Source organism: Geosmithia morbida, assembly GCF_012550715.1.
Source record: "Geosmithia morbida isolate 1262 chromosome Unknown scaffold_17, whole genome shotgun sequence".
NCBI classification, from domain to species: Eukaryota; Fungi; Ascomycota; class Sordariomycetes; order Hypocreales; family Bionectriaceae; genus Geosmithia; species Geosmithia morbida.
Window position 1 is genome coordinate 192,009 of NW_023336204.1, and position 16,377 is coordinate 208,385.

Below are 16,377 nucleotides of genomic sequence, written 5' to 3' on the forward strand. Positions count from 1 at the left end.
GGACCTGTACTCATGCTACTCGTAGTGCTGAGTACGACGTAATACCACATAACTCTTGGCTCTCGAGTGCACGGTCATATATATATATATTACTCCGCACCTTCAATGCGTCACTCCTATATAAGTGCGTAGTAAGAATATGCATAAATTACCGGAGGTAAAGTAACCCTCAATTCGTAACATGCTGTATAACCGTGTTCATTCAAGTCCATTCTAAATATGGTGGACTTAGAACCCGCAGCGAGTAGTATTAGCGAAGACGAAGGAAAGAGAACTAGAAAAAAAAACAAAAAGATATCTCAGCATGAAGAAAAATGACATAAAACTGTTTCCCAGCCAACACGTATATGTCGCATGGAACTCGCCAAAAAAAACGCCCGGCATTATAACGAAACAAAAAAAAACATAAATCAGCCAGGCAGACGATGAAGGGGTGCCTTGTATCATGCCAAATGCTTGTGTCATCAAGAGCACTCCCGTACGGGTAAAGGTACTCGTGCGTCTTAATTTTTCCTGACCCAGGCTTTTTAAAGATCGAGCTTGAGCTCAAACTCTTCATCATCGTCATCACCAAGCATGGCGGGACCGGCCAACGGGGCCAGATCCTCATCGTCGCTCTCCGGCTCAAAGATGGACGTAAACCGAGGACGGTGCTGCTCGGCCGGGCGGATGCGAGCCGGCGTAATGGTAAGGTCCGACTCGTCGTCTCGGCGGACCGGCGTCTTGGTAGTGCTGCGACCTGACACAGACGACGCCTGGCTGGGGGCGCGCGGGTGGACCATGCCCGACGCCGACTTGCCCTTGTTGTAGCCGAGGGTGGTTCTTGACGCGGCCTCGGCGGCGGTGTTGTTGCTGTCCCGTGTTTTCATCTCCTGGAGGTTGCTCTTAGCGGGCTTCCGTCCGGTCATTAGGCTGCTCAGAGGTCGCCTGGCAGGGGCGACAGTGGGTGTTGGTGTCTTCCGGGGCGCCGTCTTCCTGGGTCCATCAGTGTGCACAGCCAGGGTCGACGCAGCCTTCCTGGCACGGATGGTTGAGGGTTGTTGCTTATCAACGGGGTTCACCCTGACCTTCCTCGCCATTTTGGCCTCAGCCACCTCGGGTGCGTCTGGCTTCTGCTTGATCATCCGGGTAGTCGACTGTGTCGAGTCCGATGTGTTCCAGTCCACCTCATCTAGGTCCTTCTGGTTCTTCCTCACGGCCCTGTCCATGACGGACCGCATTTCGTCCTTTAACTGCCTATCTCGGCGAGACACGCCATTTTCGTCGATGGGGTTGATAAAGTGCTCATAGTAGCCGAGGAACAGGTTCTCCCTCTTCAGTCCCTCCATGGACAGCCCCCCCTTGGGCAGCAGGTCCGACTCGTAAGGCAGCTCAGCCGGCCTGGGTGGCGCATACTCGGGTTCCTCGCCATCCTGAGGAGTTGGCTCTGGGTCGTTCTTGACCTCAATCTGCAGTGCAGACTTGGGCTTAGGCTTCTGGGCAGTGGGCTGCTTCAGCGCCGTCTTTTCAATCTCCTTGACTATGCCCTTGACACCAGTGTCCGGAGCAGCACGGGCCTTAGCGTTGGTCGTCTTGGCTCCTAGAGGAGCTCTGCTTCGTTGACCTATGTGGTGGCTCAAGTTAGAACAATGGAATCCTTCTCCATCTGGCAGCAGAGCACGCTTACCCATGGGCGTCGAAAGACCCTGGTTGCCATTTCCCTTGGTCATGGTGTTACCAGCCTTGGTTCCGCCCAGCCCGGTTTTACCAGCAAAGGCAGTGGGAGCATTCTCGTCATTATGGCCCGGTCTAAGCGGCGTCTTGGGGTAGCGAGCACCAGGCGTCTTGGGCATCTGCTGCTTTCCAGGACCGGCCTGGTGGCTATGCACCAGGTTTTCCTGATCGCGGTGCGCGGCCAGCATGGTGTCGTTTGTATGTATTGCTGTCGATGTGAAATTCGAGCCGGTGGCTGTTCGGTGTGATGGATATTGTTGTTCTTCTTGTTGTTGAGATTTATTCTCTGTGCAATATTGGCGTGGGTTGTAATTGCTTTGATTGCCTGTCTAATTAATTATTGACGTGTATTGTCAAATCCTGAGGCTTCCGGTGGTGGTCTTAGTGCAAGTGGTGAAAGTAATATTGGGTAATTAAGGGGACGACTAGGTTTGTCAACTTGTGGCTTGAGTGGCAATCTAGTTGACAGGGCAACGAGCGATGAAGGTGTGGCTGAACCATAGCTACCTGCCCAAGCTGTACGTCAATCGTCCTGTATCTGTGGCTTGAGTCTTGCTTCCAGGGTACAGGCAGCAACCTGCGAGCTGGCCAACGCCGGTCAGCGCTGGTCAAATGCTCCACTGGCTCCAGCATCTTCCTGGCGCCTTCCTGGAGGTAACGTGGAGCCTGTGGAGGGGCAACCTCCCCCCACCCGCATCCCTTTTCCCTTTAACCACCTCGTCCTCTATTTGTCCCAGTAATAAATTGCCTGCAACTCTCGGAAACAAGCAGATCCTGCAGCTTCTTTGATTCTTCCATTACAATACCAACTCTCTATCTTTGACGTTTGAACAGTCTAGCTAAAATGGACCGCATCAAGGAGGTACGTTTGCCTGCGCCCACGAGGCAAACACACACCGCGTCTTTGTGGTGGCGGAGGGGGTGACGACTAGCTCCTCCTCACCCAGCCCTCTGTCGCACCTCACCAAACCTTTAGCCCTCATCCGGATATGCGGAGGAAACTGACAATATGGTGCTTATTAGAAAATGAACTCGCTCCGTCTGGAGGCCGACGAGGCGGCCGCCAAGGTTGAGGAGCTCCAGGCCAGGGTCAAGACTCTGGAGCAGGAGAACCTCGCCAAGGAGCAGGAGATCACATCGCTGCAGCACAAGAACAGCGTCCTCGAGGGTGACGTCGACAAGTTGGAGACTTCCATTAGGGACTTCAAGAAAGCTGCCGAGGATGGCCAGCAGCACGGTACCCAGAACGAGACCCTTCAGCGTCGCTTGCAGCTGCTCGAGGAGGAGGCCGAGGAGGCCGACAAGACTCTCCGCGAGACCAACGAGAAGTATGTGCCCTCTTGCACACAATATATCATACACGGCCGGCTCTTTTCCTCTGGCCTATTTCCCTTGATCTTTCCCTTTCGACTGCTCATACTAATCTACCACGCCCAAAAAACACAGGCTCCGTCAAACCGATGTCAAGGCTGGACACTTTGAGCGCAAGGTCCAGGCCCTCGAGCAAGAACGCGACCAGTGGGAGCAGAAGTACGAGGAGATGGCCAAGAAGCATTCGTCACTCCAAAAGGAGCTCGACGACCTCCAAGCCGAGATTGGTACCATCTAAGCGTTCGCGGATGTGTCGTTATTTCTTCGTTGTTGGAATTCCTGTCTTGCAGAGCATGGCGAGCAAATCTCTGCGACGACGGTGGTGTAGCGCAGCTCTGCAGTTGTAGTGGAAGAAGTAACAAGTCCTCTAGCATACTGCTCTACCCTTCTTTGTCGCCATATTGAAATTAGAGGTTTTTTAGTATTGCTGTTGGCTGGATTTGGGAGGAACGGGGGACCTTTGAAAGTATATTCAATGTAAATCGATGTCGCACAATTTGAAGTCAATCATGCCCAGATGAGCGCCCATGTTATGTTGTCATGCCTATATACCATAGTGATGATGATGATGCAACCAACCAACCAACCGCTTGCTATTCCGTCCTCTCGGCCTTCTTCTTGTGATTCTTGGCCTTTTGCTTCCTATCATTGAGCGACCTCTCCAGCTTGGTCTCGTAGCGGAACTTTTTCTTCTTCTTTTTCTGTTTCGCGTCTTCCTTTTTCGCCTTGGCCTCCTCCTCTGCGGCGGCAGCCTCGGCGTACTTCTTTCGTTTCTCTTCTGCCGCCGCCGCCGCCGCCGCTTCCTCCTCACGGGTAGCCGGTTTGTTTAAGCCATCGCGCGAGATGTCGACAGTCTCCACGGTAACTGTGGTGTATCGGTCTTCATCGATGTACTCCTCCTCGTCGTCGACCATGTCTAAGTTTGGGCGGTCCGGGAAACCCTCGAACTCATCTTGGTCGTTGTCGGCGTCGTCTTCGGAACTTGATGTCTCGCCGCTGGCGCCGATGTGTCCAGATTGCTTGAGGAGGCTATTTACCATATTGACATGGTCTTCTACCTCGCGCTTGCGCTCCTCTCGTGCCTATGGACAGAAAGAGAGGTCGGTATTCTGCCTGCAAAAGAAGAAAAAAAATGATAGACAAAAGAGAGAGGAGAGGAAGACATACCTGCTTGCGAATTTCTATCTTCTCTTGACGCTCCTTCTTGGCTGCTTCTTCCTGCGCATACTTCTGACGCTGGAGCTTGCGCTTGTGGAAACCCGTGAGATACTCGTGGCGCGCATCAAAGTCGAAGTTGATCTCTTCAATGGTGGGCGCCTTGCGCTTCTTGGGCGGGGGGGCCAGTGACTTTTTCGGACGAGGTTTGGCAAACATTGTGACAATTTGACATGGACAACGAAGCGGTTGAATTCTCCTGGTGACTATTCTGTTCCCCAGATTCTATAGTAGGTAATTGACAGGGTGTTGTCTTGATTTTATAAAAAGTATAGAAAAACAGACATTCCAATAATCATCCCAAACCTTTTTTTTTTTTGCCTAATTCAAGGGTCCCATATTCTTACTCTCTCACCGGATGGTGTGCATGTAAAAGAAGGGTGGAGATATGCACTTATCGAATGATTATGTAATCCATCACTGCATCATCGTTCGTGATTTGGCACGTTCGCGCAAAGCGTCAGGAGGGAAGCTCTAAGAATTGCCAAAGGGACAGCTTTCGATCCCCTTCCCCGTCAAAAACCCTTGAAATTTTCATCGTTCAGCCATGCATTTCCAGTCCCTCGCCAGCGCTCTGGCGCTCGCCGGATCCACTGTCGCCTTTTCGGATTCTTCGCCATTCGTTTTCCTGTCTACGTCGGCGTAAGGATATCAACCCACCCACCCGAGAGACTTTTCTCTCTCTCTGCCCCCCTCTCCTGGGAATATAACACACGCCGTCCAACTAACAGGAAACCCTCTTCTACTTGCAGTATTGACAACGCCCCTTCATCATCGACCGTTGACCAGATACAGACCAACGCCCAGGTCGAGGGCCTAGCCAAGTCCCTTCTTCAGACGTGCCCTACGAAGCGATACCTAGTCGTCGACCAGCCCGGCCTCACGGCCGCCTCGCTCCGCACCAAATCCGATGGCTGTTCTATACCCAGCCTGTGCGATGCCATCGTCGATTCGCGCAACAAAGTTGGGTACACCGTCTCCGAGGTCATTGGTGCCGTCCAGCCCGGTGCCATCTCTGATTACATCAAGAGCACCTGCAGCGACCAGGACGTGTCGGTCGTGCAGCTGACGAATGCTGCCCTACCGGAGAACAGTGAGTGCTTTCCTACTCCAAAAACAGAGATGAGATCGATGTGGATGGCAACGGAGTGGGTGTTGGTTGCTTTGCTAACTTGGCCTCTAGACGCCGTCCTCGGTGACAAGCTTGCCAGCATCATGGCTGACGACAGTTACACCGTCATCTTCATGTCTAGCCCCGAGGAGCCTACGGTGTACGACGCCGAATTTGAAGAGCCTGTGAAGATGGAGCTCAAGAAGCGTGTGCAGAACGACCATATCTCGCGTCGTCAGGACTCAGACCGTGATACCCGCGCTCTGTTTGAGAAATACCAGTTCTTCACTCCTGGTATGCTGTCTATCCCCCCCCCTCTCTCTGCTTGTATTCTGAGGAGCTAACGATGATGGCAGGAGTCTTCATGGGCCTCATTGCGACCATCATCATGCTCAGCATCCTCGGTGTTGCGCTCACGGCCCTGAACAGCCTACAGGTCTCCTACGGCGCCTTTGCCAAGGATATGAGTCCCGCTGCTCAAAAGAAGCAGCAATAACCTGCTTATTCCTCTCTCTGTCTTTCTTCTACTCTTTATTCTCTCTCCCTCTCTCCCTCTGCATGACAACGACTTATTGATAATAGTCGCTGCTCTTGTATTTATATATTCGCCTCCCCCTCCCCTAGCTAAAATGGAGTTTTTGTTAGGGCTGGTTCTATTTTATTGTACTGTCTTGTGGTTTTGTTACATCCTTTTGCTTGTCAGTTTAGTACGAGGTAAGCCGCCAGGGTTTGGATATCCTTGCATACGAGATGGTCTGTAGACAAATGTTGAATAGGAATTCTTGTGAAGCAGTCATGTTTCTGGTCTGTGATGCATAATGTCGGTCTTGCATGTTTGCACGCTCTCAACGAGGTATACATATGTGTGTGCATGTGTGTGAATAGAATTTCAATATGTAATGAACGCCCAATACTCCTCGCCCATGTGCTTTTTCTATCCTTCAGTTCACTCCTTCCTACCACCCCGTCCGCCTCTCGAGGAAGAAAAATCGAGGTATCTAAAAAACAAAACAAAAATCTAGACCAAATGGCTAGGAAGCAGAAAGTTGGCAATGCCCTCCTTGACGGCGTACTCGTGTCCGCAGTTTCCACAGACCAGTTTGCCCTCGGACACGGACGTCTCAAGGAGGAGATGGTGCAGGTCCTTGAGAGCCTTTTCATCGCCCCGAAGGTCCTCCGCCGTGGGGGGCTGCTCAGGAAGAGAGGGGAAACCGAGCTGGGAAGGGGGAACGGTTGAACGTAAGCACAATACAACTTCTCTCCTCGACTTCTCTGCATCTTCAAGTTTCCTCTTGAAAGGTGGGGGAAGGGGAGGGGGAGGGGAGGGGTTCGAGTTTTTGAGGGCAGATAAATTAAGGAAAGCATCTCCCCCACCTTTTCTTTCTCTTTGAAATGCTTACCTCTGATGATGTAGTACGTAGAGCTGCCCAGTCCAGACGAGGCAACACATTGACAATCATGTCCGGGTTGATCTCAATCTCATCCTGCACGAGCTCAGCATCTTTAGGGTGGAGCGGGTGTGCGCCGACGGTGCCCTTGCAGGCCTTGATGGCGCAGGTGACAAAGTTGAGGGTGAGGACCTTCATGATAACTAGAATATATCGAGACGATTTGAATGGACTTTTTTGTTCGTCGCTTTCTTTGTCCTCTGGGATCTTCTGGGTATCGTTGCTAGTGTTGAGTGAGAGGCTGCAGATGAACATCAACATTTAGCTGCGCTTACAACTTTTTTCTTGCGCCCCACGTGACAAAGAAGGTGCTAGTAGCGTATAGCTCGCCAGAATTGCACCAGGATAATTCCGTACAGAGACAAATCGTGTTACATACAATTATCAACATGGCCTTTGAAACTAAAAACAGATATAAAATCACTAGAAAATACGGCTAAGCCTTGTCATTCTTTTTTTTGAATCCAAGGCCCATAATCGTCTACTATAGAATTCGTCATAGCTTACGCAAGCGGCTTCTCACTCTCCCAACGAGCTCCCTGCGTGTACTTGTAAACGCCAGCAACAGCGGTGGCAATGACGCCAAAGAAGAGAGCATTCTGCATCCATGAGGAGCCCTCAACGGATTCGCTGGCGATGGGAGCTTCGTCGTTGACGGCACCAGGAGCGGCCTCAGTCTCGGAGTTGTCATCGCCGTCGTCGTCTTTGGAAGCGAAAATCCATCAGCGCACTTGGTTCCGCCTTGAATGAGGGGAGGGAGAGCATGTCAAGCGAGATGAGGGTGAGGGAGGATAAAGGACGCACCAACCGAGGAAGAGGGTGCGTTGTGCTAGGGGAGAAAGAGAGATGAGGTGGTGGTGTGGTGGTGGTGCGTTTACAGCTCCACGTGGATACCTTCGGGGGGCGTCTCAAGCTCGCCACTCTTGACAATCTTGACGGTCTCGGCCGGCTTGTCGCCGCGGGCCGTCTTGAAGTTCTGGATCTTGTCGACGACGTCGTAGCCCTCGAGAACTTCACCGAAAACGACGTGGCGGCCATCGAGCCACCTGGGGAGGTGTTAGCGTCATTCAGTTGGGATTGGGACCGATTACCCCCGAGATGCAGACTTACGAGGTGACGACGGTGGTGATGAAGAACTGAGAGCCGTTGGTGTCGCGACCGGCGTTGGCCATGGAGAGGAGACCCTTCTTCGTGTGCTTGAGCTTGAAGTTCTCATCCTTGAACTTGTTGCCGTAGACTGTCAATTAGTCAGCCCATTGTCCCTTCACACCAATAAGGACCAAGATAAGCAGGGAAGCATACTGGACTTTCCACCAGTGCCGTCGTGGTTGGTAAAGTCACCACCCTGAATCATGAAGTCTTTGATGACGCGGTGGAAGGTAGATCCCTCGTAGCCGAAGCCCTTCTCGCCAGTAGCCAGGGCACGGAAGTTCTCGGCCGTCTCGGGGACAGTCTTGCCGTAGAGACCCATGACAATGCGGCCGATGGGCTCGTCACCATGCTGAATGTCAAAGTAGACCTTGTTGGTGATCTTGGGGCCCTTGGCGGCCTCGGCCGTCTGGGAAAAGAGGACCAGACCGATTCCGAAGAACAGGGCAATGGTAGCCACAAGTCGGCTAAAACTGAACATGTTTGCGGGTTTCGATTGATGAGGTTTTGAAGTTCCAACCTTAATTGATGAGTTGTATTTGGAGGGGAGAGGAAGGGGAAGAGGGAGGGGGTTGCGGAGGAGAGGCCACCTTATAGACATATGGACCTAGAGAGGGGAAACGCAGTGGGCGGTAGCTCTGACGCGCAGCCAACATTACCTACTGTACGTAGCTCCTGAGGCCTCTGGTTGCTAGTGAACTGTCCCCTGTAACTTGCCCCCGACGTCTGAAACTCCACCGCCCGCGGGCAGACAGCCCCTGTTCAGCCTATGAATGATTACATAATACGATTTCTCCGATCACCCCAAAGGAGAATTGACGACGCCAACTTTTTTGATGATCTCGCCAAGTCGCTACGACCAAGTAGTGTGATTTTGCAGCAAACCGCCAAGATGGTACGTATGCGGATGACGGGGAAGTTCATACCTCCCTTCATCTGTTGATTCTTTTGGAATCACTCCATCACTGGCAACTGCTAACCCCTCCCCTTTCCAGGTGTTCATAATGGGAGTCAACTTTCCTGACGGGAAGCTCGTCAAGGTAAGGGCCCCCCCTCGCGGCATGACATGCATGGCACGACGGATTAGTCTCTGACTCGCGAGAACAGACAGCTCTCGAGTCCTTCTACGCCCTCGGAAACAATCACTCGTCGCGCATCATGGCCAAGTTCTCCATCCACAAACTGGCCCGCTGCGGCTCCCTCCACCCCCGAACCGTCACGTCCCTGACAGCTGAGCTCTCGCAAATGACAATTGACAACGACGCAAAACGCATAATGAGGGGCAACATTCAGCGTCTGAGGGATATAGCATCGAATCGTGGCCGTCGCCACGCAATGGGATACCCTGTCCGAGGGCAGAAAACCCAGAACCAGACAGCCACGGCTACCAAACTCAACCGCCTCAACCGGGCTAGTTAAACCGTGCCATCTGCGTACACGTACAAATTCGATTGTCGGAATAAAGGGGGAGGGGATGAGTTGTATATCATTGTTGCCCGCCAGGGAAGCGGCGGGGTGTCGTACTATCAACTGTCTGCTTTTTCTGTAGCAAGACGAAATACCACTGAATAGATTCCCAAGATTACAAACGTGCAGGATGGACAGAGAGAGAAGTACGCTATGTGTCGCAAAGATGAAACGGATCTTCATCTAGAACTTGAGTTCGACCCTGTCCTCGAGAACCGGCGCGCCCTCGGTCTGCAACTTGGCAGCTACAGCATCAACAGCAGTCCAGACACGCAGAACATTACCGCCAACTACCTTGCCAGCATCCTCCTCGCTAACGCCGCGACGCAGCAACTCAGCCACGAGGACGCGGTACTTGGACGCGTCCTCGAGGCCCTCGGGGGTGGAGGAAATGCCATCGAAGTCGGTGCCGATGCCGACGTGGGCGTAGCCGATCAGGTCACCAATGTACGTGATGTGGTCGACAACACGGTCCAGAGTGCTGTCCTCAGGGGCGAACTCGGGGACACCATTGTCCGCACCCGTGTCCTTGCAGGAGATGAAGTCGGGCGAGATGTTGACCATGACGACTGAGTTAGTGCCCTTGACCATCTGGAGGATGTGATCCTTGACGTTGCGCGGGTGGGGACAGATGGCGTAGGCCGAGCTGTGTGAGTAGATGACGGGAGCCTTGGAGCCTTCCCAGCTGTCATTACCGCCGAGTACATCAATCATGGTGTCGTCGCTATCTCTGGTCAGTTGCACATCTGTTTAGTCCAGGGATTGGTGGGGAGGTAACTCACCTGACGTGGGAAATATCAACAATCATGCCGATGCGGTTCATCTCGTGAATGAGACTGCGACCCTCGGGACTGACGCCGTGGTGCAGCGGCTCGGCCTTGCGGAAGGGGCTCTCCAGCAACGCGGCATCGGCGTATTTGTTGTGGCAGTTGTGCGTGAGGGTGGCGTATCGTACTCCGAGGTCGTAGAAGCGGCGCAGGTTGGCAGCCTTGTTGCCGATCTGGTGCAGGCCCTCGATTCCAAGGGGTGAAATGAACTGCCCCTTCTTCCAGGCGTCCAGGGCGTTGGAGGCGTACAGACCCTTGGCTGGCGAGAAGTCGTCGGGGTAGATTTCCTGGAGGCGCGTCATGACATCTATTTGATCCAAGGTGAATTGGACGCCTTGATCATATGTCAGCTCCCAAGACATTTCCAAGTCCGGGTTCGACTTCTATATGTGTGCGAGGAACTCACTTGCTGCGAGATTCTCATCGGAAAAGTCATCGCCATGCTCCGGGCAAGGAGCATAGAGACTCCAGAAAGAGCCGCCCGAGATGCCCTCTCGGAGACGCTTGATGTCAATGTGACCCGGGAATGTTCCGTTCTCAAAGGCCTGCTTAACATCGTCATTGTCAATCTGGTTGTGGTAAAAGTACCGGAACAGCAGAGGCATGTCGACATGGCCATCTGCCAGCACATGTTAGAGATAGTTGCTCAGGACAAGAGGGGATAATCCGCCTACCAATCAAGGGCGTCGTCTTCAGGACCCTCTCAGCTCGCTCTTCGACAGATAGAGGCCCGCAGATATGTTCACGGAGGCGGTGGTAGCACTGGCCGAACGACTTGTGCATGAAGCCAACGGTTACGAGGAAGAGAACGGCCACGGCCAGGAGCCTCCGAGGCGTGATGGAGCCGGCCTTGGCGCGTACCGGCAATCTGACGCTTCCCTTTTCCGATGAGGGTTCCATCATGCTAGCAGTATTCGTATTTGTTGTTACTACTGCTATTTTTTTTAAGGTTTATTGTTGAAGTTCGAATGATGGTGCAACAGTCAGACGGTTATCGGCCAAGCTTGATAGACGGCGGACTTCCGAAAAGAGAGGAGGAGGGGAGCATTGGTAATCTACTCGTACAAGGCAATTACTCCCACTTAGTGGGCTGCGGAGTTTCTGCCGAAAATCGCAGATTGGGAGCCAGAGCATACACAAACACGACGAACGAGCCCGCATAGTTCCAAGATAGAGTATAGGATTTCCATGTTCCTGAAATCGCTAAGAGAATGGATAGCTTGCCGAGAGCTCTTGATCCTCAGAGTGCTCGCTCCACCTCGTGGGATGATGTTACCCGCCGTAGGTCAAAACCGGATTGATACTACTACGAAGTGTTACAAGCAGTCGCACTCATACTTCATAGTTATCATCAAGGCCATGAAACTTGAAAATAGAAGATGACCCAATTAGGGTTAGTGGGAAAGTATGGCTAAGTGGGATATATCAAGCAAGATGACGATGATATTGGAAGGAGCGTACGAGTATGAGTATGTCGTTGTTGATGGCAAGAGAGGCTGGCCGCTCCTGCCTGGTAGTGCTCCATAGCTGCTATTAGCAGTTATGCGCCCTAGTTTAGCCAAGCTCGTAAAACTCATTAGTTAATATTATTTATCAGCATGCCTAATGTTGAGATGGGAACGATGCACTGTGAACTTGTACCATGTTAGCATTACTCATATTCTCAACACTCGTCATAAAAGACGTAAAACACCTAGATCTATCAAGTAGAATACATGTCGACTTCGACTACCGTTACACTACTCGCAGAGGATCACCACCTCCTCCCAATCTAAGCAGTATCTAGTACTCACAGCACAAGTAGTCGTAGTCTCGTACTCTGTACAGATACGAATATTTATAGCATTCCCGCCAGCAATTCCATGTGGAGTAATTACTCCCTAATGCCACATATATGTAGATTACCAGGATCTGCGCCGCAACGTTAGGCTGGCCAATAGTAACTTTTGCGTTCCTGGGAGGCAAGAGCAGTAGTAATGAGTTAACTTACTCGTAGAGATCTGTACATGTGTTATCATCATCACTCGTAGCATTTCAGAAGTTGCTTCTCGCTCCGGTAACAAGAAAAGGGTCCTGGAGGGTCCTGGAGAGCCCTGAGGGGGGGCAGGGACACTCAGCCAGAGTAGCAATAGGGCAAGTGTTGCCAGGCCAGCTGCACCATTATGGGGTATTGTACCTGCAATACTACTCATAGGCTGTAGGCCCTTGAATGCAGTATCATTCATGCTATTTTTACTACTACTTTTTAGCACTGTTTTACTTTAACGCAGTAATATTCGTTCATACAGTAAAATCATAGCACTACTGCAATACTAGCAGTATTAGATACTAACGTCCAGCCACACAAAGGCCACGAAGCGCCACACGAACCGGGAACGGAAGGACCAGGGTCTAGCTTCCTCCACAGCTCCTTCCTTACTGCTGCTGCTGCTACTCGTACTGTGACGAGGCTGCCATTTTCTTCAGGGATACGTTGGCTCTTGTGTCTTGTGATATTCTCCATTCATTCTCTTCCGGCTGTCATCCATCTGCCAGACTCATCACCATCTCTCGCTCCATCACCGCTTCTCTCTCGAGGCATCACCAGTATTTGACGGTACTGCTACCAGTACAGCAACGCACAGATCAAGCCACCCCCCGGTGTCTTTCCATGCCCAATTGCGTCGACCTCACCCCAGCCCACTGATCGCCAGAGCCTCGTATTCCGTCTCTCCTTCATCTTCTTTTTTTTTCTTCCTGCCCGACAACAACGCGCAAAGCCCGAGATTCAGGACGAAAAGAATAACAGTGAGCCTGTCTGTCATCTGGTCCCAATCTCACCGAGCAAACTCTTTCGCCACCTTTAAGACCGACAGCTCACCAAACCGCCCCTCGGAAACGTTGCCGTTGATCGGCCCGCTCGCGATCAAGCATTACCATTGCACCCCCCGACCAACCGGCGCTGAGCGTCTTCAAGCCACAACAGCTCCGCCTTCTGTTACCCTTCCCCTCGACGCGCCCACTGTCTATGGGCTGGAGTAGTCCAAAATGCCGGGCTTCGTTGACTCCTTTTGGTCCGCCGATTATGCTGCAGGTAACAGCATTCCCTGTAAAACGCCATCATAACCTTGACTCACCCAGCTAACCTCGGCTTTCCCCTCTAGGACTCGGCGTTTTGTTCGACAAACTGCAGCAGGGAACCACCGAGAACCGTCAGATTCTGACCATAGCCCGCATGCGCGCCGAGGCCGAGGAGGTCTACGGTAACCAGCTTGCCAACATTGTCCCCGCGACCGACAAAATTTCCGGTGGCTTCGCTCGCGATGAGGGCGCCACTATCCGCAAGGTAAGTCACGCTGTCTTGATCCGCGCCGTCTTGTGCATCATCAATTTCCCAAAGAATGGAACTCACTGATATATTTTCCCTAGGCCTTTGACGGCATGAAATCAGAAATGCAGGACGCTTCCGCCAGCCACCGCCGAATCGCCCAGAGTATTCGCGACCTTGTTGTTAACCCCTTTTCCCGCTGGTGCGACGCCCACGAAAGCCGCCTACAAGAATCTCAGGATGACCTACAGGCGCGTATCAAGGCCCACGATCGACAGGCTGAAGCCGTCAAGAAGCTGCGCTCCGTCTACTTCAACAAATGTCGTCTGCTCGAGGACCTCGAGGAGGAAAACAAGTTGGGCTTCCGTGACCCCGAGTCCTCCCCCAAGGGCAACCAGGCGATCCCCGAGATCAAGGTCCAGGAAGATGAGCACAAAGAAGCTGACGATCAGTTTTGGGAAATCGGCGACGAGACATACCAGGAGGAACAGCTTAAGAAGATACTCTCGCAAATGCTCTCTACCATCCCCATGGGAGAGCACAAGGTGGCCATCCTGGGTACGTATCAGAATGTCTCGAGTGGCTCCGATATCGTCGAGTACATTCAGCGCTACATGGGCAGCACCACGGTCAGCTATGCTGAGCGCATCGGCCAGGACCTTGTCTCCCATGGCTTCCTTCGACTCGTTGGCAACGTGGGCAGTGTCTTTGCCAACAGTTCCAAGATGAACTATCAGTGGCGCCCCAAGGCTTTCCAGCTGGCTGGAATCCCCGAGAAGAAGGCTCCGCCCAGCCGCACATTCTCCATGCCATCGACAGGCTCCGAATCTGGCGAGTCGCCCGTCTTTGGCACCGTCAGCGATTACCTTGCCAACTGGAACGTCATCAACAGCAGGGCGCACCCCGACGAGACGCCCGGTCAGAGGCTCCAGCGCGAGGCAAAGGAGGCTGACGACAAGTACAAGGCGGGCGTCAGGAGGCTGGACGAGCTGCGCTGCTCGCTCGAGGAGGCCATCTTCCTGCACCTCAAGTTCCTCGAGCGCTGCGAGCTGGACAGGCTCAAGGCCATCAAGACGGTCATCCTCGATTTTTCTGGTACCATCGGCAACGCCATACCCAGCATGCAGTCCACCGTTGATAAGATGGTGCTGTTCCAGGAGACGATCCAGCCCCAGGGCGACCTGCGCTACCTGTTGGAAAACTACCGCACCGGTAGCTTTGTGCCCAAGGTTGTTGTGTACGAAAACTACTACAACAAGGCGGATGAACAGACGTTTGGTGTCGATTTGGAGGCTCGCGCTAGGGCTGATAAGAAACGAGTCCCCATCATCGTGACAACCATCCTAACTTATCTTGACCATCACTACCCCGATCTAGAGGGTGATGAGGCCAGACGCAACGTGTGGCTTGTTGAGGTCCCCCTCGCTCAGACGCACAAGCTGCGCGCCAGGGTCAATGACGGCAAGCCATTCTCGCCTGATATACTCGCCGAGTTTGATGTGCCGACTGTTGCTAGCCTACTGAAGCTGTACCTCCTCGAGCTTCCGGGTACGTTTTGCCTCCTCCCCTGTTCTTGTAATTTCTTTAGTTTCAGCTTCCTTCACATCCTTTGCCCTGAAATCCAACCTGCTAACATATATGTCATCGGCAGACTCCCTCGTTTCCTCCCACGTATACGAGATCGTCAGGACTATCTACAACAACCCTACCGCCGACGGCACCGAAACCTCGCGGGTAGCCGTGCTTCAGCAGACGCTTTCCCAGCTGCGTCTCACCAACATCGCGACGCTGGATGCCTGCATGAACCACTTTACCCGCCTGATCGACCTCACTTCGGCCGACGACGCCTATGTCGCCTCGCTGGCGACGGGCCTAGCCCCCTGTGTCCTCCGGCCGCGGACAGAGACGTCCCTCACACTTGAGGAGAAGCACGCGTACAAGCTTGTGCGGGACCTCCTGGCGAATAAGGACGCCATTTTCAGCGAGCTGAAGCGCATGTCAACGCTGGGCCACTCAAGCTCTGTGACGACGCGGTCGCGCGCCATCAGCACAGATGAGAGCAACCGCAAGATGCTGATGGAGGAGCGCAACCGCGCTCTTCTCGAGAAGGCCACGGCCAGTCGCAGCCGCGCCACAAGCCCTGCACCCAGCCCTCGCGGGCACCGTCGCGACCGCAGCAGCGGTGGGCCGGAGACGCGGTTCCCGATCCAGACGGGACCCGCGTCGCCCAGCGAGCGCGTGCGCATGAGCCTGGGCAGCATTGGCGCGGTGACGAGCGGCACGCCGACATCCTCAGCCGCCAAGCGGTCCAGCCTTGACGTGCCGGACAACGACTCGATCGGCACGCCCACGGAGCCCGTAAACCGCACCGGGTCGGACAGGGACAGCATCCGCAGCTCGGCGCGCGACAGCATCCGCAGCTCCAAAAGGGAGAGCCTCGTGCACCGCGATAGCGTAACGCGGTCTTCTGCCAAGTTTGTCGGCGGCCAGCGCGTGCCTTCCTCGCCACCTTCCTCGTTGGAGTCGCCGCGGGGTGTGACGCTCGAGGATAAGTCGATGGAGGATTAGTTTCTTTGTTTTCTTTTTTTTTTGCCCCCTCTTCTGATCAGACTTGTTCTTTTTGATATCCTGGTCAGAACCTTATTCTTTATATATTCTTCTTTGTCCTTGACTACCCCTCTATCCCCATGTATTCTTTTTTCATTGATTGCAACGAGAGCATGAGAAATGGGTATTATATACCTCTTGTTTCTAGCCGTACTATTCTCT

The 16,377-nt window shown here is 53.2% G+C and overlaps 9 protein-coding genes across 9 annotated transcripts; 4 read left to right on the forward strand and 5 right to left on the reverse strand.

Moving 5' to 3' along the window:
* Window positions 1–527: 527 nt before the first annotated feature.
* Window positions 528–1,901, reverse strand: GMORB2_3288 (Conserved hypothetical, protein; the record flags this gene model as incomplete). The annotated part of the gene is made up of 1 exon (XM_035465264.1): window positions 528–1,901. The coding sequence occupies one exon, from the start codon at window positions 1,899–1,901 to the stop codon at window positions 528–530; it is 1,374 nt and encodes a 457-aa protein (XP_035318813.1).
* Window positions 1,902–2,557: 656 nt separating this feature from the next.
* GMORB2_3289 (uncharacterized protein) lies at window positions 2,558–3,322 on the forward strand (the record flags this gene model as incomplete). The annotated part of the gene is made up of 3 exons (XM_035465265.1): window positions 2,558–2,575; window positions 2,737–3,041; window positions 3,160–3,322. The coding sequence occupies 3 exons, from the start codon at window positions 2,558–2,560 to the stop codon at window positions 3,320–3,322; spliced, it is 486 nt and encodes a 161-aa protein (XP_035318814.1).
* Window positions 3,323–3,677: 355 nt separating this feature from the next.
* Window positions 3,678–4,458, reverse strand: GMORB2_3290 (ribosomal RNA-processing protein 17; the record flags this gene model as incomplete). Its single annotated transcript, XM_035465266.1, has 2 exons — window positions 3,678–4,166; window positions 4,252–4,458. 2 exons carry the CDS (start codon window positions 4,456–4,458, stop codon window positions 3,678–3,680), a joined length of 696 nt encoding a protein of 231 aa, XP_035318815.1.
* Window positions 4,459–4,846: 388 nt separating this feature from the next.
* GMORB2_3291 (Vacuolar ATP synthase subunit S1 (ATP6S1)) lies at window positions 4,847–5,906 on the forward strand (the record flags this gene model as incomplete). The annotated part of the gene is made up of 4 exons (XM_035465267.1): window positions 4,847–4,941; window positions 5,052–5,392; window positions 5,483–5,704; window positions 5,767–5,906. 4 exons carry the CDS (start codon window positions 4,847–4,849, stop codon window positions 5,904–5,906), a joined length of 798 nt encoding a protein of 265 aa, XP_035318816.1.
* A 522-nt stretch (window positions 5,907–6,428) lies between these two features.
* On the reverse strand, window positions 6,429–6,996 carry GMORB2_3292 (multifunctional methyltransferase subunit TRM112; the record flags this gene model as incomplete). The annotated part of the gene is made up of 2 exons (XM_035465268.1): window positions 6,429–6,626; window positions 6,811–6,996. 2 exons carry the CDS (start codon window positions 6,994–6,996, stop codon window positions 6,429–6,431), a joined length of 384 nt encoding a protein of 127 aa, XP_035318817.1.
* A 736-nt stretch (window positions 6,997–7,732) lies between these two features.
* Window positions 7,733–8,608, reverse strand: GMORB2_3293 (peptidyl-prolyl cis-trans isomerase B (cyclophilin B); the record flags this gene model as incomplete). Its single annotated transcript, XM_035465269.1, has 3 exons — window positions 7,733–7,904; window positions 7,969–8,095; window positions 8,161–8,608. The coding sequence occupies 3 exons, from the start codon at window positions 8,606–8,608 to the stop codon at window positions 7,733–7,735; spliced, it is 747 nt and encodes a 248-aa protein (XP_035318818.1).
* A 403-nt stretch (window positions 8,609–9,011) lies between these two features.
* On the forward strand, window positions 9,012–9,426 carry GMORB2_3294 (small subunit ribosomal protein S13; the record flags this gene model as incomplete). Its single annotated transcript, XM_035465270.1, has 2 exons — window positions 9,012–9,047; window positions 9,115–9,426. 2 exons carry the CDS (start codon window positions 9,012–9,014, stop codon window positions 9,424–9,426), a joined length of 348 nt encoding a protein of 115 aa, XP_035318819.1.
* A 231-nt stretch (window positions 9,427–9,657) lies between these two features.
* Window positions 9,658–11,204, reverse strand: GMORB2_3295 (membrane dipeptidase; the record flags this gene model as incomplete). The annotated part of the gene is made up of 4 exons (XM_035465271.1): window positions 9,658–10,198; window positions 10,257–10,635; window positions 10,708–10,920; window positions 10,976–11,204. 4 exons carry the CDS (start codon window positions 11,202–11,204, stop codon window positions 9,658–9,660), a joined length of 1,362 nt encoding a protein of 453 aa, XP_035318820.1.
* Window positions 11,205–13,328: 2,124 nt separating this feature from the next.
* GMORB2_3296 (to RhoGAP and Fes CIP4 domain protein) lies at window positions 13,329–16,176 on the forward strand (the record flags this gene model as incomplete). The annotated part of the gene is made up of 4 exons (XM_035465272.1): window positions 13,329–13,374; window positions 13,445–13,626; window positions 13,710–15,156; window positions 15,260–16,176. The coding sequence occupies 4 exons, from the start codon at window positions 13,329–13,331 to the stop codon at window positions 16,174–16,176; spliced, it is 2,592 nt and encodes an 863-aa protein (XP_035318821.1).
* Window positions 16,177–16,377: the final 201 nt, after the last annotated feature.